Below are 27,976 nucleotides of genomic sequence, written 5' to 3' on the forward strand. Positions count from 1 at the left end.
TTGAAACTTGGTGTCCCTGTGGACGCGTGGATAAGCTATCACGGTGCCAAACTTGAGTTTTCTAACTTGCAAATTGACGGAGTTATCGAAAGGGGTGTGAATTAGGGTTATGGGTGGTGCGTTACTGGTTAGAGCCGCGCCAAAAATCAGGGGATGATGGGATTACCTTGAGTCTGGGCGTCCATGTGGACACATGGATTAGCTTTCATAGTTCCGAGTTTGAGGTTTCTAACATGCAAATTGACGGAGCTATGGAAAGGGGTGTGAATGGGGTGCCCGATTTTCATAAAATCCCCAAAAATCAGGGGATGATGGGATTGCCTTGAAACTTGGCGTGTGTGTGTATACGTCCATGAGGTGTCATGGTGCCAAACATGAGGTTTCTAACTTTCACAGAAAAAAAGTTGTTTACTTTTTTAGCTTTCAATGCAACCCTATGGGGGGGGAAACGGAGCTCCGATCCGGATCCGGAGCTCCGAGCGGAGCGGAGCGGACATAGGCGGAGTGGGGGCGGGGCGAAGCGGCCCGATCCACAAATCGCGGATCTGGAAGTGAAGTGGAGCGGGGGGTCCGTGCACACCCCTAATAATTAGCAACAACGGGGAACAGCACAGATTTTATAAGGATGGGGATGGAATGTGAACCCTACTATAGGATCTGGACTGAGTTTTTCCACTCCTTCTGGCAGCTGGAACCTGAATGCCCTCAGCAGGCTGGTCAAGAGGATGAAGATCTCAATTCTTGCCAGCTGCTCCGCCAAACACACCCGAGCCCCTGTGGAGAAAGCAAAGGAAGGACTATCAATAAGTAACAATCTTTAAATGATGATGATGATGATGATGATGATGATGATGATGATGATGATGTATTTATTTATTCTTTTAATACCCGCCTCTTCCTCTGGATCGAGGTGGAGAACAACGTTAAATACAAAAATACTAGAAAATGCATAAGACTGCTTGAAAACATATCAAACTGATACAACATTAAAATAACAATCGGACGTCATCTGGCTAGGCCTGCCAGAAGAGATCCGTCTTTATGGCTTTCCTAAACCCAGAAAGACTGTTAAGTTGATGAATCTTTTCTCCAGAGCATTTATTCCAGTGTGGAACAACACGTTCTTCTGTGAAAGGAATGTGTGTTGGTAGCCTCTTCCCCACCTCACACCCCAAAGTAACCCATGAGGAACTGCCGCTCCTACAGCTGCCCCCTCTGGCAGACCCTCCCCCATGCAATTCGAGAGGTGGAAAAAATATATCTTTTAAACGTCTCCTGAAGATATACCTTTTTATGCAGCCTTTCCCTATCTTTAATGCACCTTGTTTTACATTGCCTTTTAAACTTTTAACATTTTAAATTTATAGGGTTTTTAATTGTGCACTGCCCAGGGAGCTTCAGCTGATGGGCAGTATAAAAAGGTAATAAATAAATAATGAATAAATAAATGAATGTAATTCCCTCTTACTCTATTGGTTGGCATTCCTCAGAGAGGCGTGGCTTTGACCCAGGCTTCACCAGTAGCTGACCCTGCTTGAATACAGTTTCAAAGCAGGCAAATTTACCTGAAATGTTTTAGGACAGAGAAATGCATAGAGCATCTTAAATTAAACAATGAGGTTCACAGGGAATGGGACCGAGAAAGAGTGTAAGGCTTTTCAACATGCGGCTGTTAATCCACTGATAATTTGTTACACCCACTTTTGGTTTCATTGTAGAATTGAAATCTGAGCACCCTCTGAGCAGTGTTTTCTTTTGTGCTTTTATGCAACATAACCTCTATCTGGCACTCAGGCATTGCTTCTCAATCCTCCCAGAGTGCAGGACATGGAATAACGAGCTCAAGTTACAGAAAGACAGATTCCGGCTGGACATCAGTAAAAACTTCCTGACTGTTAGAGCAGTATGACAATGGAACCAGTTACCAAGGGAGGTTGTGGTCTTTCCCACACTAGAGGCATTCAAGAGGCAACTGGACAACCATCTGTCAGGGATGCTTTATGGTGGATTCCTGCACTGAGCAGGGCGTTGGACTCGATGGCCTTATAGGCCCCTTCCAACTCTGCTATTCTATGATTCCATGATTCTATGAATAGCAGAAATACATAAGAAGAAATGGCACTTCCTTTCACTTTCACAATTAAATGCCAAGACTAACCAAAAACCCCTATCTATAGCAGCTGGGCACATTTTATACCGTAGCAAGAAACAAAATAATAAACATTCCCAATGTCCCTCTTTTAACTATTAAAACCCATCTCCTTTCCCAATGCAATGCTGCATTTTCCCTGGACTAAATAAAACATCACTTGAAATGCTGGTTAGATACAGAAATTAAACTGGAAGGCAAATCATTATCTAGAGAACCTGAAACCAACCGATCCAAGTGGAGAGGTGGGTAATAAATATTAGGCATGTGCTCCGCTCCGATTAGGAGCGGAGAAGCAGTAGCGGATTAGCCTGCTCCGCCTTACCCAGAGGCGGAGTAGAAGCGGATCGCGGACCCCTAGAAGCAAGGTGAAGAGAAGCGGCCATTTTTCGGAGCTCCTAGTTCAGGCAGAGTGCTCCGATTGCCATCTTGAAACATTTCGCCCATAGGATTGCATTGCAGAAAACAATTGGGGATAACTGGGTTGATTTTTAAGCTATCGTTCTGAAAATTCTTGTGCACAGAGAGTCGTGGATGGGGGTCATTTTGAGACTACTCTCACCTCTAGAATTTTTGGAAAAATCGGCGGGAAGAATACCATTTTCAAAGGGCTGAGGGGCAGAGTCAGCTCCCGGTCATGATCACATGATCCCAAAGTTGGAGGAGGGCATAGGCAAAACGGGTAACTTGGGATTCTGGGAAACTTCTCTTTCTTCATCTGAACGGACTTTTCCCCGTGTTTTTTAACACAGTAGCCCCACCAAATGCACAAACACAACCTGAAATCATATACTAAGCCAAGAATAAGAGATAGAAACACAGCACTGCTACCCACCCTAACTTTGGGGAACAACTGAAAAGATGTGGTGCAAGGGGATGAGCTCCCCTAGGGCATCTCATCGTGGACGTGCCCCCACTCTCTCCTGCACTGGAAGGCCATTAGAGCCTTCCAAAGAGAGTAAAACGGTGGAGCAATGCCTATCATGAGTCGAAGTGAGCGTTTACTTCTTAGTGGTGGAGCGATGCCTGTTATGAGTTGAGTGAGCGTTTACTTCTCAAGCTCAGAGCTGTTGGTGAAGCAATGGCTTTCTTGAGCTGAACTGGCAGCTGCTTCCCCCTCCCCCGGGCACGTCCCCCTATTGCTGGTAAAAGACAGATATAGCCTTTTTAAAAAAGTTCTTCTTGCTGTTTATTGAGCAACACTGCTGCTTTTAATTCCACCCCTCCTTTGTTTATTTGTTTATTTATTCCATTTTATATGCATTACTGGCTTATCCTTGGCTCACTTCCCTATGCCCCCAGAAATGCCAGCTGCATGCCTGCCTGCCTTCCCTCCCTCATTCCCTGCCCACCTCGCAGGGATGTTGTGTGTGTGTGGCTTTGACTCAGGGGAGAAGTCCTTCCTGAGCTCACTTGGAGTTTTGGAAGTTCCAAATTTTGCAGGTTTAAGCCCCGCCAAAAAACGGGATGATGGGACTGCCTTGAGTCTTGGCGTGCGTATGTATCCCTGGATAAGCTGTCATGGTGGTGAGTTTGAGGTTTCTAACGTGCAAATTGACGGAGCTATGGAAAGGGGTGTGAATGGGGTGCCGGATTTTCATAAATTCCCCAAAAATCAGGGGATGATGGGATTTGCTTGAGTCTCTACGTGCGTATGTATCCCTGGATAAGCTTTCATGGTGGTGAGTTTGAGGTTTCTAACATGCAAATTGACGGAGCTATGGAAAGGGGTGTGAATGGGGTGCCCGATTTTCAAAAATTCCCCAAAAATCAGGGGATGATGGGATTGCCTTGAAACTTGGCATCCATGGGGACACATGGATAAGCTATCATGGTGCTGAGTTTGAGGTTTCTAACGTGCAAATTGACGGAGCTATGGAAAGGGGTGTGAATGGGGTGCCCGATTTTCAAAAATTCCCCCAAAATCAGGGGATGATGGGATTGCTTTGAAACTTGGCGTGCATGTGTATACCCCCATGAGGTGTCATGGTGCCAAACATGAGGTTTCTTACTTGAACAGCAAAAAAGTTGTATAATTTTTTATCTTTCAATGCAAGCCTATGGGGGAAAAAAACGGAGCTCCGATCCAGATCCGGAGCTCCGAGTGGAGCGGAGCGGAAGTGGGCGGAGTGGAGGCGGGGCGAAGCGGCCCGCTCCAAAAATCACGGATCTGCAAGTGAAGCAGAGCGGGGGGTCCGTGCACACCCTTAATAAATATATTATTAGTAGTAGTATTAGTATTGAATGACAAATGCACAAATAATGCCTCATGTACAAAAGTTTTATGAGCTTCTGGCATTCAGAGGTGAAAGTGCCTGGGCGGTAGTTTGACGTAATGCCAGTGCTGCCTATTCTCTCATGGAAAAGGAAGAAACCTGATATCGTTCAGCTATTCCACTAATACAGAACACTGAACAATTCTACATGTTAAATGGGAATGTAATTCAGTGACTATTACTAAATAATCATTGCCCAAAGTTCAACACTCACAGTGCACTTCTGTGCATGTCTTCTCAGAAGTAAGGGACCTGCTCTTTGTAAAAAACTACAGCCTAAATTGAGCAAATATAGCTTTGTACTTCCAAAAATGAAAAACAAAAAAACTTCAGGCTCTTTCAGTGCTGACATTTTTGAAGAACAAGTTCAGACTGTCGTTTTGGGCTAAACTGAATTGTATCTTATGAAACAAACTGGGATTGTTTCAGCCTTGCCTGAAAGGAAGCCAGTTGGCATCTCTTGCATCTAACAAAGAAAACAGGTCTATGAATCACAAGCAGGTCTGGATTTCTGCATTTACCTGCACCAAATGGCAGAAATTCTTCTCTAGCCACAAAATTTCCATCTTTGTCCAAAAAATGGTTTGGGTTGAACCCTACAGGAGTCTCCCACCGCTCAGGATCAAGAAGAACAGAACGCAGATCTGAAACAATAAATGCCCCCTGCAAGAAAGGAATGTTAGACAAAGAATGAAGGCAGAACAGTACCTTTCAGGGTTGTCCCCCACTTTCCCAGTACCAGTTACCAGAGGACTCACTCCAGACTGGGTATCTAAAGTTCTGATGATGTTGGAGGAATCCAGTTGCATAGTGGAGCTCAACTAGATTTCCTCAGTTCTCACAAACCCCAACTTTGTTCTGTGTTCTGCTAACTGACCTGACTTGGCTTGCAGTGAATTGGGCCAGCTAGTGGATGTTCAGTGTTCCTGAATTTGCATCAATTACAACTGAATTCATGCAAGCTATGCCTGTAATTTGCACAAATGCACACATTACAGCTGCAGTTTGAGCACATTGTGCACGTTTTGGATATAGTTTTGCACAAGTCCTTAAAATTAGCACAATTTGTGGCCCCCATTTGTAGAAATCTCTAAGATTAAAAAATTATGCATAATAAGTACCCAAAATTAAGGAAATCCACATGGCTCAGCTCTCAAAACAAGTTGAGTCGGCCGTGCTGCAGTTGTCTGATGTATCTTAAAAGGAGCAGAATTCCCAGCAACAGACATATTTTCTAAAAAGATGGTGCTGTTCTACATAGTTGGTGGCAAAATGATTAAAAACATTTCATGGGAGTGTTTTCTGGTGGCTTTCAATCATTCAAACCTCTTCCTTTTTAAAAGCTTCCTATGTAGCCCTTTAAGAGAATTGCCTCAGAGCATGCGTTCATTTCAGTCACTACATTTCTATGACACCCCATACTTGAAGCTTTCTGGGTGGGTCACAAACATTAAGGGCAACAGCACCAAATGCCCAAATATTTCTCCACCCCAACATTCCCCTGGGATGATGCCAGCAGGTGCTTTTTGGTTTTACTTTTATTTGGGGTATGGGGGTTAAGAGATGGGGAGGCCTGCCAGCGTACTTGCAAATGCCTAGAGAAGAAGGTTTTAAAAGGGAAAGGGTGGACTTAAGCCACCAGGTGTAGCCACTGCTGTTCTTCTAATCCTTTCACCTCCTCCTTGAAAATAACCAGAATGCCCCTTTCCTATTTGCAATTGGTGCAAGTGAAGAAAGGGCATAGGAAGTGGGGGTGGGAGTTTCAGTTTGGCCCTAGATCTCAGACATCCTTTCTATAATGAAGGATGGATGTTTACAGCTGTAGCTTTGAAAACTTTCAGATGTGTATTTTTGAACCCATAAAAAAGGGAATTCAAAGTTTCTGAAACTCCTTGCTCCTGAGATACAGGAATTTAACTGTGGGCATTCACTGTATTCTGTACCTTGGGAATGAGATAACCGTTCACTTTCACATCCTTTGTACATTGCCTTGGTCCCCCAAACAATAAGTTATATTTTGAACGCTGCATCTCGTGAATCACAGCATTAGTGTAGGGCAGTTTCTTTATATCTTGGTAGCAGATTGAGCATGATGAACCGAAAACATCTTCTATCTCCTTGTAGACTTTATCTGAGAAAAATGATGAAAATGGAACCTTTAGTTTGGATATAACTTTTTATTAGGGCTGTGCACTGCTTTGGATGTGAATCCCAAATCTGAAGCAAATTGGGTTGATTTGGTTGGTGGGCTATACTGGTTCTGGCCTCTTCAAGGATGCTCATACAACTATTTATTTATAGGCTGGTTCCATTTGATCAAGAATGATTCCAGGAAGCTGCCTTATACTGAGTCAAACCATGGGTCCATCTAGCCCAGTATTGTCGACACTGACTGGAAGCAGCTGTCTGGGATTTCAGGCAGGATTCATTCTTCGCTCTACCTGAAGAAGCTGAGGATCGAACCTGGGAACATTTTCATGCAAAACATGTGCTCTGTCCCATTGAACTGTCACCCCTACCCTACCTTACACTGTTCTAAGAGGCACAATCAGAGTTATTTATTTATTTACTGCATTTCTATATCACCCAATAGCCAAAGATTTTAAATAGTTAACACTAAATATGGTTTTTACAAGCTTCCTCTTCTAAGTATATTATTTGATATGTCAGAAATCTTCAAAGAATGACATGATAGGGATCAAGAGTGTTCCTTGTTCCCATGGGGCAGATCTCTCTCACCTTGGATATCTGGATGATTTGTCAGAAGGAGAAGTGACCATCTCAGAGAAGTGGAGGTTGTCTCTGTTCCCGCGATAAAGAAGTCATGAATGCAGTGAACCAGGTTCTCTTCATCATAGGTAGAGTTAGGGTCATTCCTGCTCTGATGTTGAAAGTGGTGAAAGGTAAAATTGAATTTAGAATGAATTATTGGCTGTCCCTCAACACTTCCTTGCCTTCTGTGCCACCCTTATTATCCTAGCAGCAAATAATGTCTTATAGTTGAGTGTTTTGAGTTCCTTGTAGGGCTGTGCTCCGCTCCATTACGGATCCCCATATCCGAATCAGAGCGGGCCAATCTGGACCACTGAACCCTGGTTCCAGAGAAGATCGGGGAAGGCCTGGATCGGCTCAAACCTGTTCAGAACGGTCTGAAGCAATTCGGACCATTCCGAAGCTCCGGACCCAGGAAAGTGGAGGGAGGGGGACTTACCTGGCAGCGGTGCTGCCGACACCATAGTTTGTGCAGTGATGGTGGTGGAGCCAGGTAAGGGGGCAGGGGCAGGGGGCTTACCTGCATCCATAGTGGTCTGGGCATCAGCTTTAACTGCAGCCCAGGCCTCAAGCCAGACCACTACAGATGCAGGTAAGGGGGCAGGGGGAGGGGGCTTATCTGGCACTGGTGCTGCAGTCCATGTGGGGATGGTGGTGGAGCCAGGTAAGGGGGCAGGGAAGAGGGGCTTACCTGCATCCATAGTGGTCCAGGTGGCAGATTCAACTGCGGCCCAGGTTTCCAGCTTGAGGCCTGGGCCACAGTTGAAACCACTGCTCGAACTGCTATGGACGCAGGTATTTATTTATTTATTTAAAACATTAATATCCCATCTTATATCATTAATATCTCAGAGCGGTGTACAGATAAAAGCAAACAGTATAAAACAATAAATATGCACTGTTAAAAACAAATTAAACAATGAACCAAGTTTAAACAATATATAATTTAAAAGCAGTAAAAGCAGTTAAAACAGTTAAAACAAAGTGCCAGTGAGTTTAACCATATAGAACAGATTTTAATAGTGTGGTCAGCTTTCTCCTTTAAGTCTTAAAATAGCAAACTGGGGAAAAAGTGCTTTGCAACCACATGCTAACTTCTGAATTCTTATTTCTGTTTACTACAAAGTAAGTCTCTCTGTTCAATGGGGTTTACTCAAAGGTAAGAATCCTTCATCTGATTTTACTATGTTCACACCCCAAAGCAGGGTGAGGGAAACAGTCGTAGCCTAGGCAACAGTAACAAGAGAAGCAACTCCCAGTGCAATGTCCGGTTGAGAGGGGGAGTTGTCCAACTTCCAACAACCAATAAACTGTAAAGGGAGGTACAAAGGAGATCAATGGGTGGAGGCCACAGCGAAAACACCAAGGTGTGAGAGTGAACCTCAGCAGGATAACAGCAACGCACTATAGGAGATGTGTAAAGAGGCTTGGGACTTACAAGCACACAGGTGTAAGTTTGCAAGCTTTCATACACTACAGAAACGAAGTGGGATAATTCAAGGGAAAACAAGGAAAAATTTGTAGGTATGATGGAATCCAAAGTCTTTCCTTATCACAAAGTGCAAGATCGCTCACTATGTGCAGGGTCAAGAGGTACGGTGCTGTGGCACTGCCTGCGTGGAGAATGTTTCCATGGGCATATTAATCCCCAGGCCCCTGGGCAAGCACCCAAACCCCAGGCAACTCCTGGCAACTCCAGGCATATCATCACCCTATGCAAAAAGATTAGTGGCCTAACCGTGGCTTAGCGTGTTGTCCGAACAGGCCCACGTTGTGCAGTCAAGATTCTAACCTGCATTTGTGATGCTGAGTAGGGAAGTTGAGTTTAATTAGGGTAACCGTGTGAAAAAGAGGACAGGGCTCCTGTATCTTTAACAGGCCCAGGTTTCAAGCCAGAAGCAGGGTGAGCCAAGTAAGTGAGCAAAGGATTGTTTCCAGGTCATTCAAAGCCAGTAATGCAAACTTGCCCTGTAAGGCAGGAACAGCACAGGGAGATGCCTTTTGCATCCCATAACTAATAGGGGGCTAGGAGGATAAGAGTAAAGCTTTGTGTTCCTTTCCTCAAAGTTGATTGACTGCACTGTGGTCACAGATAATAATAATAATAATAATAATAATAATAATAATAATAATAATAATAATAATGTTAATAATAGCAGTACGCTCTTTTTTTGCCCAATGCAATCCTATGGGGAAAACTTCCAAAATGGCAGGCAGAGCCTAGCAAGTAAGCGGATTGCTCTGCAAATGGGCAGTCTATTTCACAATGCTTGGCTAAGCCCTTGATTCACTTTTCATCCAACTTTAACGGAGGTGAATTAGGAAGCTCCAATGCCACTTCTACGACCTGAAACGAAGTGGAACACAGCCCTAATGAAGACTGTTTTTCTACATGGATAGATAGTAGGCATGTGCTCCGCTCCGATTAGGAGCGGAGAAGCAGTGGCGGATTGGCCTGCTCCGCCTTACCCAGAGGCGGAGTAGAAGCGGACCGCTGACCCCTAGAAGCAAGGCGAAGAGAAGCAGCCATTTTTCAGAGCTCCTAGTTCAGGCGGAGCACTCCGATCGCCATCTTGAAACATTTCGCCCATAGGATTGCATTGCGGAAAACAATCGGGGATAACTGGATTGATTTTTAAGCTATCGTTCTGAAAATTCTTGTGCTCAGAGAGTCGTGGATGGGGGTCATTTTGAGACTACTCTCACCTCTCTGCGTGGTGCGGGTCGCGCGCTAGAATTTTTAAAAAATCGGGTCAACAAACGGACAGCGCGGCTCAAACGGCGTTTTCGCCCATAGGATTGCATTGAGGAAAACAATCGGGGATAACTGGGTTGATTTTTAAGCTATCATTCTGAAAATTCTTGTGCTTGGAGAGTCATGGATGGGGGTCATTTTGAGACTACTCTCAGCTCTCTGTGCGGTGCGGGTCGCGCGCTAGAATTTTTTTAAAAATCGGCAGGAAAAATACCTTTTTCAAAGGGCTGAGGGGCAGAGTCAGCTCCCGGTCATGATCACATGATCCCAAAGTTAGAGGAGGGCATAGGCAAAATGGGTAACTTGGGATTCTGGGAAACTTCTCTTTCTTAATCTGAACGGACTTTTCCCAGTGTTTTTTTAACACAGTAGCCCCACCAAATGCACAAACACAACCTGAAATCATATACTAAGCCAAGAATAAGAGATAGAAACACAGCACTGCTACCCACCCTAACTTTGGGGAACAACTGAAAAGATGTGGTGCAAGGGGATGAGCTCCCCTAGGGCATCTCATCGTGGACGTGCCCCCACTCTCTCCTATACTGGAAGGCCATCAGAGACTTCCAAAGAGAGTAAAAAGGTGGAGCAACGCCTATCATGAGTCGAAGTGAGCGTTTACTTCTTAGTGGTGGAGCGATGCCTATTATGAGTTGAAGTGAGCGTTTACTTCTTAGAGCTCTCGTGGTGAAGCAATGGCTTTCTTGAGCTGAACTGGCAGCTGCTTCCCTCTCCCCCGGGCACGTCCCCCTATTGCTGGTAAAAGACAGATATAGCCTTTTTTTAAAAAGTTCTTCTTGCTGTTTATTCAGCAACACTGCTGCTTTTAATTCCACCCCTCCTTTGTTTATTTATTTGTTTATTTATTCCATTTTATATGCATTACTGGCTTATCCTTGGCTCACTTCCTTATGCCCCCAGAAATGCCAGCTGCATGCCTGCCTGCCTTCCCTCCCTCCTCCCCTGCCCACCTCGCAGGGATGTTGTGTGTGTGTGGCTTTGACTCAGGGGAGAAGTCCTTCCTGCGCTCACTTGGAGTTTTGGAAGTTCCAAATTTTGCAGGTTTAAGTCCCGCCAAAAAACAGGGGATGATGGGACTGCCTTGAGTCTCGGCGTGCGGCGTATGTATCCCTGGATAAGCTGTCATGGTGGTGAGTTTAAGGGTTTTTTTTAACATGCAAATTGACGGAGCTATTGGAAAGGGGTGTGAATGGGTGTTGGATTTTCATAAATTCCCCAAAAATCAGGGGATGATGGGACTGCCTTGAGTCTCAGTGTGCATATGTATCCCTGGATAAGCTTTCATAGTGGCGAGTTTGAGGTTTCTAACGTGCAAATTGACGGAGCTATGGAAAGGGGTGTGAATGGGGTGCCTGATTTTCAAAAATTCCCCAAAAATCATGGGATGATGGGATTGCCTTGAAACTCGGCGTCCATGTGGACACATGGATAAGCTATCATGGTGCCAAACGTGAGGTTTCTAACATGCAAATTGACGGAGCTATCGAAAGGGGTGTGAATGGGGTGCCCAATTTTCAAAAATTCACCAAAAATCAGGGGATGATGGGATTGCCTTGAAACTTGGCGTGCGTGTGTATACATCCATGAGGTGTCATGGTGCCAAACATGAGGTTTCTAACTTGAACAGAAAAAAAGTTGTATAATTTTTTAGCTTTCAATGCAACCCTATGGGGGGGAAAACGGAGCTCCGATCCGGATCCGGAGCTCCGAGCGGAGCGGAGCGGAAGTTGGTGGAGCGGGGGCGGGGCGAAGCGGCCCACTCCAAAAATGGCGGATCTGGAAGTGAAGCGGAGCGGGGGGTCCGTGCACACCCCTAATAGATAGCAGAGGAGCTGTATATGGAATAACCCCCAGATTTCACAAACCCCAAGTAATAAATACTTGTCAGTTGAGCTGTTTTCGTTCCTTCACCAAAGAAAGCAGTGGTCGCCTTTTTGTTTACAAATGAGGAAAGATATATTGCATTTTGATATATAATGCTTTATATGGTTTTAATTATATATCAAGAATATAGGCTCTAGTGGCCTCATGCAATTATTATTATTATTATTTTGCTTTTTTTTAAAAAAAAAAAAGCTTAGACATCAACATAGGCCGCTGTGGCAATATGGCAATTTAACTTTATAATATGAATATATTTTATCAGTATTTGTTCATCCCTCATGTTTCAAATATATTTTTAATGTTTACAGCTCCTTGAAGAAGGCCTTTGGAAGAACACACGCTGAAACATGTTGGGCTTTGTATCAATAAATCCTTTGCATCCTGAGAACATGTTTCTCCCTTCTTTTCACCCGCCTTTTTTGTTTAGACTTTGTATGCATGTGGGACTGTTAAATAGTCATTCTGTTTCATTTCATTTTTCTCTGCTAGCTGCCTTTCTAACAGAAGGCAGCACTACTAAATAATCCCATCAGTATTAAGGCATGCCAGAGTATATGTGGCAGTGCTTAATCTGTACTGTGATATTACTGTTTATTTTCAAGATCAGCTAACCCAGATTAATAGCTCTTTTACAGTTTACCCATTTATACAGCAAAACCGTTGTGACATAATGACTAAAGTGTTAGATGGGTAAGAGATGGGTTCAAATTCCTGCTCAGCCATGAAGTTCAATGGATACCTGGGTGATCTTAAGCCAGTGACACAGCCTGCTGCACAGACATTGTTTGGATAACATGAAATGGAAACTATGAACTAGGGCTGTGCCCTGCTTCAGATCAAAATCCAGAATCTGAAGTGAATTGGTGTGATTTGGACCTCCCTAAAACAGATCTGAATTGATTTGGGGAGGTTCAAATTGACCTGAAGTGAATGGCTCGGTCTGAATTGATTCAGACTGATTCGCCAATTTGGACCTTTTTTTCAAGGACTACACATGGGAATTTATAAAAAATGCATTCATCTCCATCTTTTTTAAAGGTAAAGACATGAAACTTGTCTCCATGATAGCACATCGAGGCAGTAGCTAAATCCTGTCGTTTCTTCCTGTATAATATTGCCAGGATTCGACCATTTTTGTCTGTCTCTTCTGCCAAGACTCTCGTTCACGCACTGGTTATCTCTCGGTTGGACTACTGCAACCTTCTTCTCTCTGGCCTTCCCTCGTCTCACATCAGTCCGCTGGTCTCTGTCCACCACTCTGCCACTAAGATCATCTTCTTGGCCCGCCGCTCTGACCAGGTCACTCCACTTCTGAAATCTCTTCATTGGCTTCCAATTCACTCCAGAATCCAATATAAACTTCTCCTGCTGACCTTCAAAGCTCTTCACGGTCTAGCTCCTGCCTATCTCTCCTCTCTCATCTCACACTATTGCCCCGCTCGTGCTCTCCGCTCCTCTGATGCCATGCTTCTCGCCTGCCCAAGGACCTCCACTTCCCTTACTCGGCTCCATCCTTTTTCTTCTGCTGCCCCTTACGCCTGGAACGCTCTTCCAGAACACTTGAGAACTACAAACTCAATCACTGCTTTTAAAACTCAGCTAAAAACTTTTCTTTTCCCTATAGCCTTCAAATAGTGAGTTTGTTCTGACTCTATACTGTTAGCTTCACCCTACCCGGTGCCTGCTTACACTTCCCTGTGCCTGTTTGCATTCTCCTTCCCTCTTTATTGTTTACTACAACTTATTAGATTGTAAGCCTATGCGGCAGGGTCTTGCTATTTACTGTGTTATCTGTACAGCACCATGTACATTGATGGTGCTATATAAATAAATAAATAATAATAATAATAATAATAATAATAATAATAATAATAATAATAAGTTGAAAGCATATTGGTTCTACCTCTAATTTTTAGGAATCTTTCTGAAGTTTGAGGTTTTGAAATTATTATTTTTAAAATACGCTGTCATTTTTAAAGGTAAAGACATGTAACTTGGCAACATGATAGCAACTAAGTGGGGCTTTAGGCATGCCTAGTTTGAAGCACATTGGTTCATCCCCTGATTTTTAGGAATTTTAAAAATTCCTAAAATTACAAAAATGCATTACAAAATGCATTCACTTCCGTCATTTTTAAAGGTAAAGATATTTAACTTGGAAAAATGATAGCACCTAAGTAGGGCTTTAGGCATGCCTGGTTTAATGCATGTTGGTTCATCCTCTGATATTTAGGGATTTTTTTTAATGTTTGGGATTTTATTTTATTTTTTTAAAGAAATACGCTGTCATTTTTAAAGATAAAGAGAAGTAACTTAGTACCATGATAGCTTCTAAATAGTACTTTAGGCATGCCAAGTTTGAAGCATATCAGTTCATCCCCTGATTTTTAGGAATTTTTGTAATGTTTGGAGTTTTACAATAAATATTTTAAGAATACGCTGTCATTTTTAAAGATAAAGAGAAGAAACTTAGCACCATGATAGCTTCTAAACAGGACTTTAGGCATGCCAAGGTAGAAGCATATCAGTTCATCCTGTGATTTTTAAGGATTTTTTAAACTTCAAACTCAAACCTCATTGGAGTCTAGCAGCTTGAGAAGTAACCAATTTTCCCAAAAAAGAAATGAAATTAGATTGAAGCAGATCAGTTCAACCCTTGTCTTTTTTATGGAATTTTATAATGTGTGCTTTATTGTGTACTGCTTATGCACAATACACAGCACACATACACACACACACACACACACACACACACACAGTAGAAGACAGTGAGAGACACAACAAGACAGAACTCAGATTATTATTATTATTATTATTATTATTATTATTATTATTATTATTATTATTATCTGTGCTTTCCATGGAGTAAGTTAACTCTGAAGGACCCTGAAACTATCTTCCTCCTAGCTTCCTATTAAGGGGATGCCAAAGCATCTCTCACTGACTATGTTTCCAACCACTGTGACTGCCTTGCAGGGCTAGTTTGTTTGCTTTCTGTCAGCCTCTCTGCGCAGCCTGCCTCTCTGCCTTCCTAGTAGGCATGTGCTCCACTCCTATTAGAAGCGTAGAAGTAGGAGCGAATTGGCCTGCTCCACCTTACCCAGAGGCGGAGTAGAAGCGGACCACGGACCCCTAGAAGCAAGGCGAAGAGAAGCGACCGTTTTCGGAGCGCTTCTCTTTCCGCGGAGCGCTCCGATCGCCATCTTGAAACATTTTGCCCATAGATAACTGGGTTGTTTTTGAAGCTATCGTTCTGAAAATTCTTGTGCTTAGACAGTCGTGGATGGGGATCATTTTGAGACTACTCTCACCTCTCTGCATCGTGCAGGTCGCGTGCTATATTTTTTTAAAAATCGGGTCAACAAACGGACAGCGCGGGTCAAACGGCGGTTTTCGTCCATAGGATTGCATTGCGGAAAAGAATCGGGGATAACTGGGTTGTTTTTAAGCTATCGTTCTGAAAATTCTTGTGCTTAGACAGTCCTGGATGGGGGACATTTTGAGACTACTCTCAACTTTCTGTGTCCTTTGGTTCGCGTGCTAGAATTTTTTAAAAATCGGGTCAACAAACAGAGACAGCGCAGTAAACCGGCGGTTTGGGGTTTTTTTTGTTTTTTTGTTTTGAAGCAATGACAGGCACATTCAACTCCCAATCCTGATGAGAATTGATCACCTCATGAAGCATCCTCCAATCCCAGCATTGAAGGAGGGGACTAAGGCAGAGGCACCCTCAGAGCTTTCTGCTTTGTGTCTCTTTGTGGGTTGGCGTTCGTGGAGAGAGGAGTTAGTTATAGGTGCTGCTGCTGTGTTTGGACTTTGGAGATAGATTAGGATTTAGCTTGGCGTGTGTGTGTGTGTTTGTTTGCTTCTTTCTGACTTTTAGCTTAGTTTGCTCTGTGTTTTTCCCTTACTTTGATTTAATATAAACTTTATTTTTAAACTTTGGAGTGTGTGTTTGTTTGTTTGTTTGGTTGGTTGTCCCCCCACCTCCCCTCTCTTAAAGCCTGACTGTGTTTCATCTTCCTTCCTTCTATATACCAAAAAATACAAAAAAAACTAAAAAAAAATTATTCTCTATTTCTTCTCTCTGTTACTTGGACTCTATGTGTGACTGTGTGATTGTGTGAGCGTGCTGTGTGTGCAGTGCACTTTTTGTGTAGTGCAACAGCCACTGATTGAGCATTTCAAATCCTGTTTGGGCAAAGCATACACACACTTCTTGTCCCATTTCCCTACATACAGTAGGATTAGACACATGGATTAGCTTTCATGTTGCCAAGTTTGAGGTTTCTAACATGCAAAATGACGGAGCTCTGGAAAGGGGTGTGAATGGGCTGCCCGATTTTCATAAATTCCCCAAAAATCAGGGGATGATGGGATTGCCTTGAAACTTGGCATCCATGTGGACACATGGATAAGCTATCATGATGCTGAGTTTGAGGTTTCTAACATGCAAATTGACGTAGTTGTAGAATGGGACAATTTGGGGTGAGTTAAGCCGCGCCAAAAATCAGGGGATGATGGGATTGCCTTGAGTCTGGGCATCCATGTGGACACATGGATAAGCTATCATGGTGGCAAGTTTGAGGTTTCTAACATGCAAATTGACGGAGCTATCCCAAGGGGTCTGAATAGGGTGCCCGATTTTCAAAAATTCCCCCAAAATCAGGGGATGATGGGATTGCCTTGAAACATGGTGTCCATGTGGACACGTGGATAAGCTATCATGGTGCCGAGTTTGAGGTTTCTAACGTGCAAATTGACGGAGCTATGGAAAGGGGTGTGAATTAGGGTTATGGGTGGTGCGTTAGAGGTTAGAGCCGCGCCAAAAATCAGGCGATGATGGGACTGCTTTGAGTCTGGGCGTGCGTGTGGACACGTGGATAAGCTGTCATGGTGGTGAGTTTGAGATTTTTAGCGTGCAAATTGACGGAGCTATGGAAAGGGGTGTGAATGGGGTGCCCGATTTTCAAAAATTCCCCAAAAATCAGGGGATAATGGGATTCCCTTGAAAGTTGGCGTGCATGTGTATACCCCCATGAGGTGTCATGGTGCCAAACATGAGGTTTCTAACTTGAACAGAAAAAAAGTTGTTTACTTTTTTAGCTTTCAATGCAAGCCTATGGGGGGGGGAAACGGAGCTCCGATCCGGATCTGGAGCTCCGAGCGGAGCGGACATGGGCGGGGCGAAGCGGCCCGATCCGAAAATCGTGGCTCTGGAAGTGAAGCGGAGCAGGGGGTCCGTACACACCCCTACTTCCTAGTGCCTTGGAGATGTAGATGGGCTGGGTGGGTCAACACCACAAGCCTATGGCATACTTGCTCCCGGTGCTTCATGGGCATAGCCACCTGCTGCCTCTCCTACTCTGTGCCCACTTCGCAGGGCCAGTTTGTTTGCTTTCTTCCGGCCTCTCTGTGCCCGCCCACATAGCTGCCTCTCTTCCTGGTTTGTGTTTCTGGCTTTGAAGTGAGACAATCCTTGGCTCACTTACTCATGCCTTCATAGCTACCTGCTGCCTCTCTGCCTGCCTGCCTGCCTGCCTGCCTGAGCACCTACATACTTCTCCAATATTACCTGCCTGGTCCCACCTTGCAGGGCTGGTTTGACTCAATTTCTGAGGCATATTGCTCCCAGCCAGATAATGTGTGTATTGCAGGCAGCCTACTTTCCTTGTTTCTTGTCTGAATGGGAAGGGCCAGATGTGTAAAGTTCAGAACACACAAAAGAAAACTCAAGTCAGGGAGATTTGCACTTCAAAAACACACAGAGAGATTAGGGAAGGAATAGTGTGAACTGGATTACACACATCCTCAAATTGCTCTTTGCTTTGAGTGGCTGCTTTCTTTCCTTGAAAAATCACATATTTAGCAGTTGATTACAGAAATTGCGCTGCACAGATGTGTCTGAAACTTGGTACACATAAACAGTTCCAGGGCATCTGTAAGATTACCAACTTTTATGTTTGTCTCATGAAAGATGAGAAAGTTATAGCACTTTGCTTTGAATGGTTTGCCTGAAAAATCACATATTTAGCAGTGGATTACAGGAACACCACTGCAAGGATGTGTCTGAAATTTGGCACACATGAGCATCTCCAGGGTATCTGTAAGGTCACCAACTTCCATATTTCTATCTTGAAAAATAAAAAAGTTATAGGCGTTTATTTTTTTCCAATACAAGTCTATGGGAATCATTCGGACATCCAATTCTTGCTCTGGATACAGTTCTGAAGCAAATCAGGGGAGGTCTGAATAGACCTGAAGTGAATCAGGCTCAATTCAGGAGGTCTGAATGGGGATCCAAAGCAAATTGGAGGGGGGTCTGTGCACCGCCCTACTATGAACACCTACATAAGCATCATCAAGTAATGTGGAATTAAAATAAAATCAAGAAATCACTTTGCACCATCAGGAGGGTTAAAAAGATTGATCTTCTTTGCTTTTCAATATGTATTTTTGTGTGTAATGAGCCCTAATCCAGAGTTATTTTTTAGTATAGAAGTAAAGTTCCATAAGCATAAAGCTTTGACACATAGATTTCCACTCAGCAACAGTAACCCTGTTATCTTCGGAGTTATAAAAATATTTGTTTTTCTTTTTGATAGATATTCGAGTGGATTCACTCATGTATAGATTATCACTCACCTTAGCCCATTAATATGGGTGAAGTTCAGGAGGGCATCTAAATGAAAATATTATCTGACACCTGCAAGACATTACTGGTGACTCATGAGCTATTGCTATCCAGCCATAGCAGGAAATGGAATGATACTTTACACGAGTCATAGTCAAAGGAGGAAACATAAATAGAATTTGGATGAGTAGTTTTGAAGTACAGCATAGACTTACTTTTTCAATCTGAAGTAGGTAGAAATCTATGAAATCCTGTGGCTCATGAAAGGACTGTTGCTCCTTGTGCTTCTCTATCTCCTCCCTTGCAAATGAAAGCACCAACTCAAAGGCAGAGAAAACCTTTTTGTGAGTTCCTGGAAGATGTTTCATGATCCATGGAAACATTTCATACAACTAGAGGAAAAACAAAAGCAAGATTCTGATATCATCAAGGAGGAGGATTGGTAAAACAAGCCAACCCTTTTGGATTATTATTTCAGTATCATTCTCTGGAATTTTCTCGAAGCCTGACATACTAATTGTATTCTCAGTTATTGAAACGCTGAATTTAGCATCTTCTCCTGAAACCCACAATCACTAGATTCTGGGGTAGAGAAGTGAAAGGGTTGTATCGGGGAGGGTGCTGCTTACCTTAGCAGCAGCGACGGTGCCTGATGAGACTCTGGCCCTGTTCAGACTACACACTAAACCATGGTTAGGTCGCTAACATTTTTGCAGAAAATAGTTGATGAGGCAAAACAAACTGAAGCTGAATCCAGACAAGACGGAGGTGCTTGCTGTCAAAGGCTGCAACCTGGGTTTGTAGGTGTGTCAACCGGATCTGGATGGGGTTACACTCCCCATGAAAGACTGTGGTCGCAGCTTGCAGGTGCTTCTGGATCCGTTGCTCCAAATGACAGCCCAGATAGATGTGATGGCCAAGAGTGCCTACAATCAGCTTCGGCTGATATGCCTGCTGCACCACTTCCTAGAGTTAGAAGACCTAAAGACGGTAGTGCACACACTGTTAACTTCAAGGCTCAACTTCTGAAATGCGCTCTACATAGGGCTACCTTTGTGCCTAGTCTGGAAACGTCAACTAGTTCAAAATATGGCAGCCAGGCTTGTCACCAGTGCACCTTGGGGTGACCACATTACACCAGTTTTAAAATCTCTTCACTGGCTGCCAATTAGTTTCTGGGTGAAGTATAAAGTGTTGGTTATCACCTTTAAAGCCCTACACTCAGGTCCTCTGGAAAGAATCTATTTCAGTCAGCAAAAACTAGATTGACGACTGTTACCCAGAGGACCTTCTCTCCTGCTGCTCCCAGACTGTGGAATCGCCTGCAGGAGGAGACTAGTCAACTTAACAGTCTTTTAGCATTTAAGAAAGCTAGAAAGACTAATATCTTCTGGCAGGCCTATGCAGTGGAATTTTAGGATGTTTTTTAAATTATTTTAGGATGTTTTAACAATGTATATTATAGTTTAATTCAGTTTAATGTATTTTATATTTACTGTTGTTCTCCACCTAAATCAGAATGGGGAGGCGGGTAAGAAATAAATTTATTATTATTATTATTATTATTATTATTATTATTATTATTATTATTAGTTTGTTAGTGAGCATATTTGAACCATGGTTATGTAACCACCATGCTAAGTCAAGACTCACATGACACGTTAAGTCATAATGTTTATGTCAGAATGCTTAACCACGACGGCTTAGCATGTCATCTGAACAGGGTCACTCTCTTTTTTCTCTTTCAGTTTACCAGGGAACATAACTCCAATGCAGGCCCCACCAACCATTGATGCTGCTCTCCCCCATTTGAACTGGTTTCCCTCTATTATATCCCAGCTCACCCTCTGCAAAATGGGATGCCACAGGCAAACCAGGGAGGAGTGGTTCAATGTACCCATAATGAAGGCTGAATCACTTTAGATCACCTCTACAACATTACAGCTATTAAAGTTTTCATAGGAATGTTGACATTTATGGCTCTCCTGAAACTTACCATGATGCCCCTGAAATTTGTATTTTTAGTTTGGGCACACTACTTTGGGCTGATGGAGATGCTCAGATGTTAGGCTAACATTATGGACAGAAAAGTTGTCAGGCTTAGATTGTAAACCAAGCAGGAGGAGAGCTTTGCTCCTCTTGCTTTTCCTTCCTCTAACCTGCATAGCTTCTTCTTCTAAACCCCTTCTCACCCTCCCTAATACCTTAGCCGTTCCCTCCTTTCCCCATCATTCTCCTGCTATGTAAAAGTGTCACTGTGTACATGAAAGAGAACATTCTTTGAAGCAGATTAGAAAGTAGCGATGCAGGGATTCTCAAAGAGTGATTCTGTTGGCATTTCATGGATTGTTAAGTGCCTTTCATTCCATCATTGATTTATTGATGGAATCAGATCTCCCCCAGTTTCCTGAATTTGTACCAATTTGCATTAGTGCAAATTCACTCTTGCAAACATGCAGACCACCTACTCATCTCAAGTGCATTTTGGGGAAATGTGCATTTTTGACTGGGACCTGTCTGAAGAAATAAGAAAGAAAAAGCCTACTCACAAGAAAAACAATGCTGTCTTGAAATTTTGAGGCAACATCAATAGCTCCAACCAGTTTCTGGAATTTTTCATCTTCAAGAGAAAACCGGTGTCCAAATGTCACAGCACAAATCACGTTGGACACTGCATTGGTGATGGACAAGGAAGGGTCAAGTGGCTGCCCTGAAAATGAAAGTATGTTAATATTAATATTTATTAAAACATTTGTATCCTGCCCTATATCACTAGGATCTCAGGACAGTGTAGGGATTAAATTATACAACAATCTAAAACAATAAATATGCACAGCTAAAAACAAATTAAACCATTAATCAAGATAAAACCAGTATAGAATTTAAAAGCAGGAAAACCAATTAAAATAGTTAAAATAATGTGCAAGCTCTGTGAATTTAGCTATCAAAGGCTTTGTTCAAAAACCATGTCTTTACTTAACACTGGAATAAATTCACCGTTGGCAATAGTTGGACCTCCAAGGGGAAGGTATTCCTCAGTCAGGGTACCACAACAGACAAAGCCCTCTCCTATGTCCCACTGTAGCATATGTCTTGCATTGGTAGGATGTGGAGGAGGGCTTCTCCAACAGATCTCAAGTCTCAGATAGGCATATATAGGGAGAGGCACTCTCTCAAGTAACAAGGTCACAAGCTGTTTAGGGCTTTAAATGTCACCCAACACCTTGAATTCTGTCCAGAAGCTTATAGGCAACCAATGCAATTCTTTATATGTTCTTTGTGGGATATACCAATCAGCAGTCTAGCTGCTGTATTTTGCACTAGCTGCAACTTCCAAGTCATCTTCAAGGGCAGCACCACATAGAGTGCATTGCAGTAGTCTAATCAGGAAGTTACCAGTGCATGCCATACTGTGGCGAATTTGTGCCTATCCAGGAAAGGCTGAGCTGGTGGATCAGCCAAAGCTGGACCCAAGTACTCCAGTCCACCAAGTTCTCCTGGGCCTCCAGTGACAAAGATTGATCTAGGAGTTCTCCCAAGCTATGCACTTGAGAGGAACCAGTACCTCATGTGATTTGGGAGCTATACTTCTATTAATGCAGCCCAAAATAGCATTGGCCTTTCTTGCAGCCATATCGCACTGTTGGCTCATATTCAGGTTGTGATCTACAACAATTCCAAGACCCTTCTCGTTTGTAGTATTGCTGTGCCAAGTATCCCCCATCTTGTAACTGTGCATTTGGTTTCTATTTCCTAGATGTAGAACTTGGCATTTATCGTTATTAAATTTCATTCTGTTGTTTTCAGCCCAGCACTCTAGCCTATAAAGTTCACTTTGAAGTTTATTTCTGTCTTCCAGGGTATTAGCTATCCCACCCAATTTGGTGTCATCTGCAAATTTGATAAGCGTTCCCTGCACCTCCTCATCCAAATCATTAATAAAAATGTTGAAAAGCACTGGGTCCAGGACTGAGCCCTGCGGTACCCCACTCGTTGCCTCTCCCCAGTTTGAGAAGGTTCCATTGATAAGTACTCTTTGAGTCCGATTCTGTAGCCAACTGTGAATCCACCTAATAGTTATTCCATCTAGCCCACTTTTAGCTAGTTTGTTAATCAGAATGTCATGTGGTACTTTGTCAAAAGCTTTGTTGAAGTCAAGATATATGACGTCCACAGCATTCCCACAGTCCACAAGGGAGGTTACCCAATCAAAAAATGAGATCAAATTAGTCTGATAGGATTTGTTCCTGACAAATCCATGTTGGCTTCTAGTAATCACTGCATTGATTTCAAGTTGTTTACAGATTGACTTCTTTATAATCTGCTCCAGGGATGGATGTCAGACTGACTGGTCTGTAGTTCCCAGGTTCCATAAGTGTCTGGGGGACAGACCATCTTAATCAGTCCACCATCCCTGTAGGGAGGCTCTGCTACCAGCAAACCAAATTTTACAAGGAAATGATCTGTCCATGACAATAGGGTGTTGAAAGCCCCCCCAAAACCAGATCATCCCCCATCCGACTAACAATAAAAACCAGATGTAGGGTGTGTCCTGCCACATGTGTCAGGCCAACAATGTACTGAGACAGCCTCATCATTGTCATGGTAGCCATGAAGTCCTGAGCGGGCCCTGTCAGGACAGCCTCAGCATGGATATTGAAGTCCCCCAAAACCACAGTCTTAGGATTCTCCACCACCACCTCCAAGACCACCCCAGCCAGCTCAGGCAGAGAGACTGCTGTGCAGCAGGGTGGGTGGTACACCGGCAGAATACCTGTTCTGTTTCTTTGGCCCAGCACAAGGTACAAACCCTCAAAACTGGCACTAGGATAGGCTTCCTGATGAGAAACATGGAAACTTTATGGATGACAGCAACTCCTCGCCCCACCCTGGCCCTCCAATCTGGGCTGGTGCTGCACTGGACAGAGCTGAGGCAGATCCACTCCTGCCAGCTCATCCACCCAGGTCTCCATTATACACACCAGGTGAGCCCTTTCATCCATGATCAAGTCATGGATAGTGATTGTTTTATTGTGGACTGACCTGGCATTCAGAAGCAGCACCAGCAAATCAGAGGGTGGGCTAACGGAGCAACCTGGGTCTTGAGATATAGGGGAAGGCTGAAAGTTAGGATGGATTTCAAACGTATGTCCCGCCTTTCCCTTACCTGCCGCATTCAACCAACAACACAATATCTCCCTCTGCCCAAGACTACACCAGTAGGGGCACCCTGTTCCTTCCCCCTCCACTGGGACTCACTAGGGCATAAATACAAACAATAAAAACAAAAACAAAAGCCAGTACAATCAGACAGGCAAGCCAGGCCAGTAGCGGAGTGCAGAACCAACTAAAATTAGAGCAGGCCTAATATACTTCCCTCCTCAAGCAACATTCCACAATTATGCAGTCACGCAAAGCTGTCATCCAGGCTATGGCCACTCCCTCACCCTGACCAATTTCCCCCACCCATCAGCACTCACCTAAGGGATGGTTGGATGTCAGCCATACTCTCACCCTAGGACAGCTCACGCATACATCACATTCATTCACACACACACACACACACACACACACACCTGCCCAAGAAGGTGGTAGGGCCCTCGCCCTTGTCACTCCCCTTCAGAGGCACCCCCGACAGGTGGCGAACCCACCACCTCAGCCAGCCAGCTTATATATCTCTTCCAGGCAGGGGGACAGGTGGAGCTGGTCTGCAACAGCTGGCTCAGTCCCTGGGGGCCTAGTCTTGCAGGAGTGGTGGTAATCTGACAGGCAGAAAGTCCACAGGAAGAGAACAGCACAGTGGAGAGGATAGTGGCGGTGGCAGCCACAGCAGGCAAGCAAGCAAGCAGGCAGGCAGGCACTCCCTCTCCCCTGGCTGATGGTCCCTCCATTTTTCACAGGAACTGGCTATTAATACCCAGAGTGATATTCATGGTGGTACATAGGAGACAAATGGGATCTTTGGCAATGTATTTTTGTGTGTTAGAAATCAAGTACCATGAATGAAATTGCATTCCAGTATACAGAGCGCAAAAAGATTTCTGCAGACTGGGACATGTGCCTGCATCATTTCCTAACCTTACATACCCTTTGCACGTGCAAAAGTCTCCACCAGCTGCTGGGCCTCCTCTTTTATTTGGTGCTCCATTCCTTTCTTCCCCAGTCCCAGCTTCCGCAGAGTCACTAGACTAAATCGTCTCTGCTGCTTCCAGGTGTGACCATTTGAAAGTATAATACCTGACATCATAAAGAAACAATGGGAAATTATTATGTATAGAATTCATGTCAAAATTGTTAGATTGCCAGCCTAGAAAAGTCAACATCTTTTGGCACATAGCCAAAAGAAGCGCATTCTTTGAGAAACTAAGAACTGTATTGCTAAGGCAGAATCTAGTGTTTCCATTCCAAAACTTTGAGACTTGGATCTATGGTACTCCCTGCCACAATTTTTAATAAAGCTCCCAAGTAGATCTGACAGTAAGGGAACAGTGCTTATAAAACATTCAACACTGCTACCAAAATAAACTTTCTTTAGCTCTTAGTAGCCCAGTTTCTATGGGGTAGTCATGTGATAGATACTACGACAAGAGAGGCTTTTTATTTAAATTAAGAAAATTACTAAGAAAAGTTAAGGGATTATTTACAGATGTCACTTTATGAGTAATAGGTTGACATTGTTTAAAGTATGCTTGGTTACTGTTTGCAATACATCAGAAAGCCACATGCTATCCGAATGATAAGAAAAGAGTGCGTAGTGCATCACCTGTTTTGATTCGCTTTAGAACTGTTTCAATGGGTCCAGGAGGTTGTAAATGCCTCCTTGAGAGAGGGAGTGGTGCTGGCCTCTTTAAAAGAGGCGGTAATTAGACCACTCCTGAAGAAGCCTAACCTGGACCCGGAGGATGTTAACAATTACAGGCCGGTGGCTAATATCCCCTTCCTGGGCAAGGTGCTTGAACGGGTGGTTGCAGGACAACTCCAGGCACTCTTGAATGAAACGGATTATCTAGATCCATTTCAATCGGGTTTCAGGCCTGGTTTTGGAATGGAAACTGCCTTGGTCGCCCTGTGGGATGACCTCTGTTGGGAGAGAGACAGGGGGAGTGCGACCCTGTTGGTTCTCCTGGACCTCTCAGCGGCCTTCGATACCATCGACCATGGTATCCTTCTGGATAGGTTGTCTGAGCTGGGAGTTGGAGGTATTTTAATTTATTTTATTTAAAACATTTTTATAGCGCCGCCTCACCATTTCTGGCATCGAGGCGCTTTACAATAACATATAAAACAATTCCATTAAAACCCTCACCCTCAAACCATTATAAGCATTGCAGTGGTTCCGCTCCTACTTGGATGGCTGATTCCAGAAGGTGGTGCTGGGGGATTATTGCTCTGTGCCATGGCTCCTAAGCCATGGGGTTACACAGGGCTCTATCCTACCCCCTATGCTGTTTAACATATACATGAAGCCACTGGGGGAGGTTATCCGGAGATGTGGACTGAGGTGTCATCAATATGCGGATGATACCCAGCTCTACCTTTCCTTTTCATCAACCCCAGATGAGGCAGTGGCTGTTCTGAACCAGTGCCTGGGCACGGTAATGGACTGGATGAGGGCTAATAAACTGAAACTTAATCCAGACAAGACGGAGGTACTGTTAGTGGGAGGTTCATCTGTCCAGCGAGGTGATGTTTGCCCTGTCCTGGATGGGGTTGCACTCCCCCTGAAGGATCGGGTCCGTAGTTTGGGGGTGCTTTTGGACCCAGAACTGTCACTTGAGGCACAGGTGAACTCAGTGGCAAAGAGCACCTTTTATCAGCTTAGGCTGATATACCAGCTGCGCCTTTATCTGGACAGAGATAGCTTAGCTACAGTTATCCATGCTCTGATAACCTCTCGTTTGGATTACTGCAATGCGTTATACGTGGAGCTGCCTTCGAAAACGGTCTGGAAACTTCAACTGGTACAAAACAGGGCAGCACATTTACTAACCAGGACTGGCCAACAAGACCACATTACGCCAGTCCTTCTTCAGCTTCATTGGCTGCCAGTCCAGGTCCGGGCCCGATTCAAAGTGTTGGTATTAACACAGGGTGACCAAACGCCCGGATTTGGCCGGACATGTCAGGAAATCCCGCCCCCAAATGAGAGCCGGGGGGAGATTTAAAAAAAACCCCAAATGCCCGGGAAAATCGCGGTCCTGGGGCCTGCGTCACTCAGGGGGGAGGAGCTGGGAGAGAACGGGCCTTGCAGCCCCAGCCCTTCAGCGACGCCCTCCCCTTCTCCTCTGTGCTGACGCACGCGCTCCAGCACAGAGGAGAAGGCCAGCATCGCTGGGTGAGAGAGCTGGGAGACCTGTTCTCCGAGAACGGGCCTTGCAGCCCCCGCCCCCACCCCCCAGCGATGCCCTGGAGTTGGAGCCGGGGCTGGAGCTGGAGAGCTGGAGCCGGGGCTGGAGCTGCCGGGCTGAGGCCAGAGCTGGGGCTGCATCTGAAGTTGGGGCTGGAGTTGGAGCTGGGGCGGAGCTGGAGCTGGAGCTGGAGCTGCCGGGCTGGGGCTGCAGCTGAAGTTGGAGCTGGAGCCGGGGCTGGAGTTGAAGCCAGGGCGGGGCTGGAGCTGGAGCTGCCGGGCTGGGGCTGCAGCTGAAGTTGGAGCCGGGACAGGGCTGGAGCTGGAGCTGCCAGAGCTGGGGTTGGAGCCGGGGCTGGGGCTGGGGTTGGAGAGCCGGGGCCAGGGCTGGAGTTGGAGCTGAAGTTGAAACTGGAGCTGGAGCCGGGGCTGGAGTTGGAGCCGGGGCGGGGCTGGAGCCGGGGTGAGGCTGGAGCGATGTGTTTTGCTGGGCTGCTAGCCCATGCTGCTTGGCTGCCCCTGTTCTCCTCTTTTCCCTGGAATTAGAAGCTGTGGAATATTGTTGTCGCATAGGTAAGATACGTTTAATTTTACCTTCTATTAAAAACAAAAACAATGTTCTTATAACTGACTGAGAGGGCAAAAAAGGGTAAATTTAAAAAAGGAAGACAGAAAATTGGTTGATTTTCGGGACATGCCCAGACTTGCTCTCTGTTCCAGCCAGCATTTCTTCAGCTGCCATAGGCACTCATGAGGCTTGAATTTTGGGGGGGCCATACCAGCTTGCTTGCTTGAGTCATCGCAGCCCACCTTGTCCAGCAACTCCCTCCCAGCCACAGCATGCCCAGGTCTCCAAAAAGAGGGCATCTCTTCAAGTAGTGCTTTTAAAAGTTGCTCAACTATATAAAGTGTGTGTGTGTGTGTGTGTGTGTGTGTGTGTGTATGTATTTTGGTCAGGCATGTTTCTCTGCACTTCTGGGAATTCTGCTCTTGTATGTGGGGGTGGGGTTATTAAAGTAATTGAAGTCCAAATGAAATGCCTCTAGCTGCAACCTATCGTGGAGGGGGGTAGATTGGATTTAATCTCTGGCTGCATTGATGAAATAAATTGTCACTGACTTTACAAAGTACATTCTTT

The 27,976-nt window shown here is 44.5% G+C and overlaps 1 protein-coding gene across 1 annotated transcript in view; it reads right to left on the reverse strand.

Moving 5' to 3' along the window:
* Window positions 1-589: 589 nt before the first annotated feature.
* The window catches only part of LOC134402423 (cytochrome P450 2J2-like), a 49,655-nt gene continuing 22,268 nt past the window's right edge, over window positions 590-27,976 (reverse strand). The window contains exons 3-9 of the mRNA XM_063131852.1: window positions 24,579-24,728; window positions 21,041-21,201; window positions 18,707-18,883; window positions 7,165-7,306; window positions 6,369-6,556; window positions 4,947-5,088; window positions 590-774 (exon numbers count right to left, since the gene is read on the reverse strand). Coding sequence (XP_062987922.1) covers window positions 590-774; window positions 4,947-5,088; window positions 6,369-6,556; window positions 7,165-7,306; window positions 18,707-18,883; window positions 21,041-21,201; window positions 24,579-24,728 — 1,145 coding nt within the window. The remainder of the gene's footprint in view (window positions 775-4,946; window positions 5,089-6,368; window positions 6,557-7,164; window positions 7,307-18,706; window positions 18,884-21,040; window positions 21,202-24,578; window positions 24,729-27,976) is intronic.

This window comes from Elgaria multicarinata, chromosome 8, assembly GCF_023053635.1.
Source record: "Elgaria multicarinata webbii isolate HBS135686 ecotype San Diego chromosome 8, rElgMul1.1.pri, whole genome shotgun sequence".
NCBI lineage: Eukaryota > Metazoa > Chordata > Lepidosauria > Squamata > Anguidae > Elgaria > Elgaria multicarinata.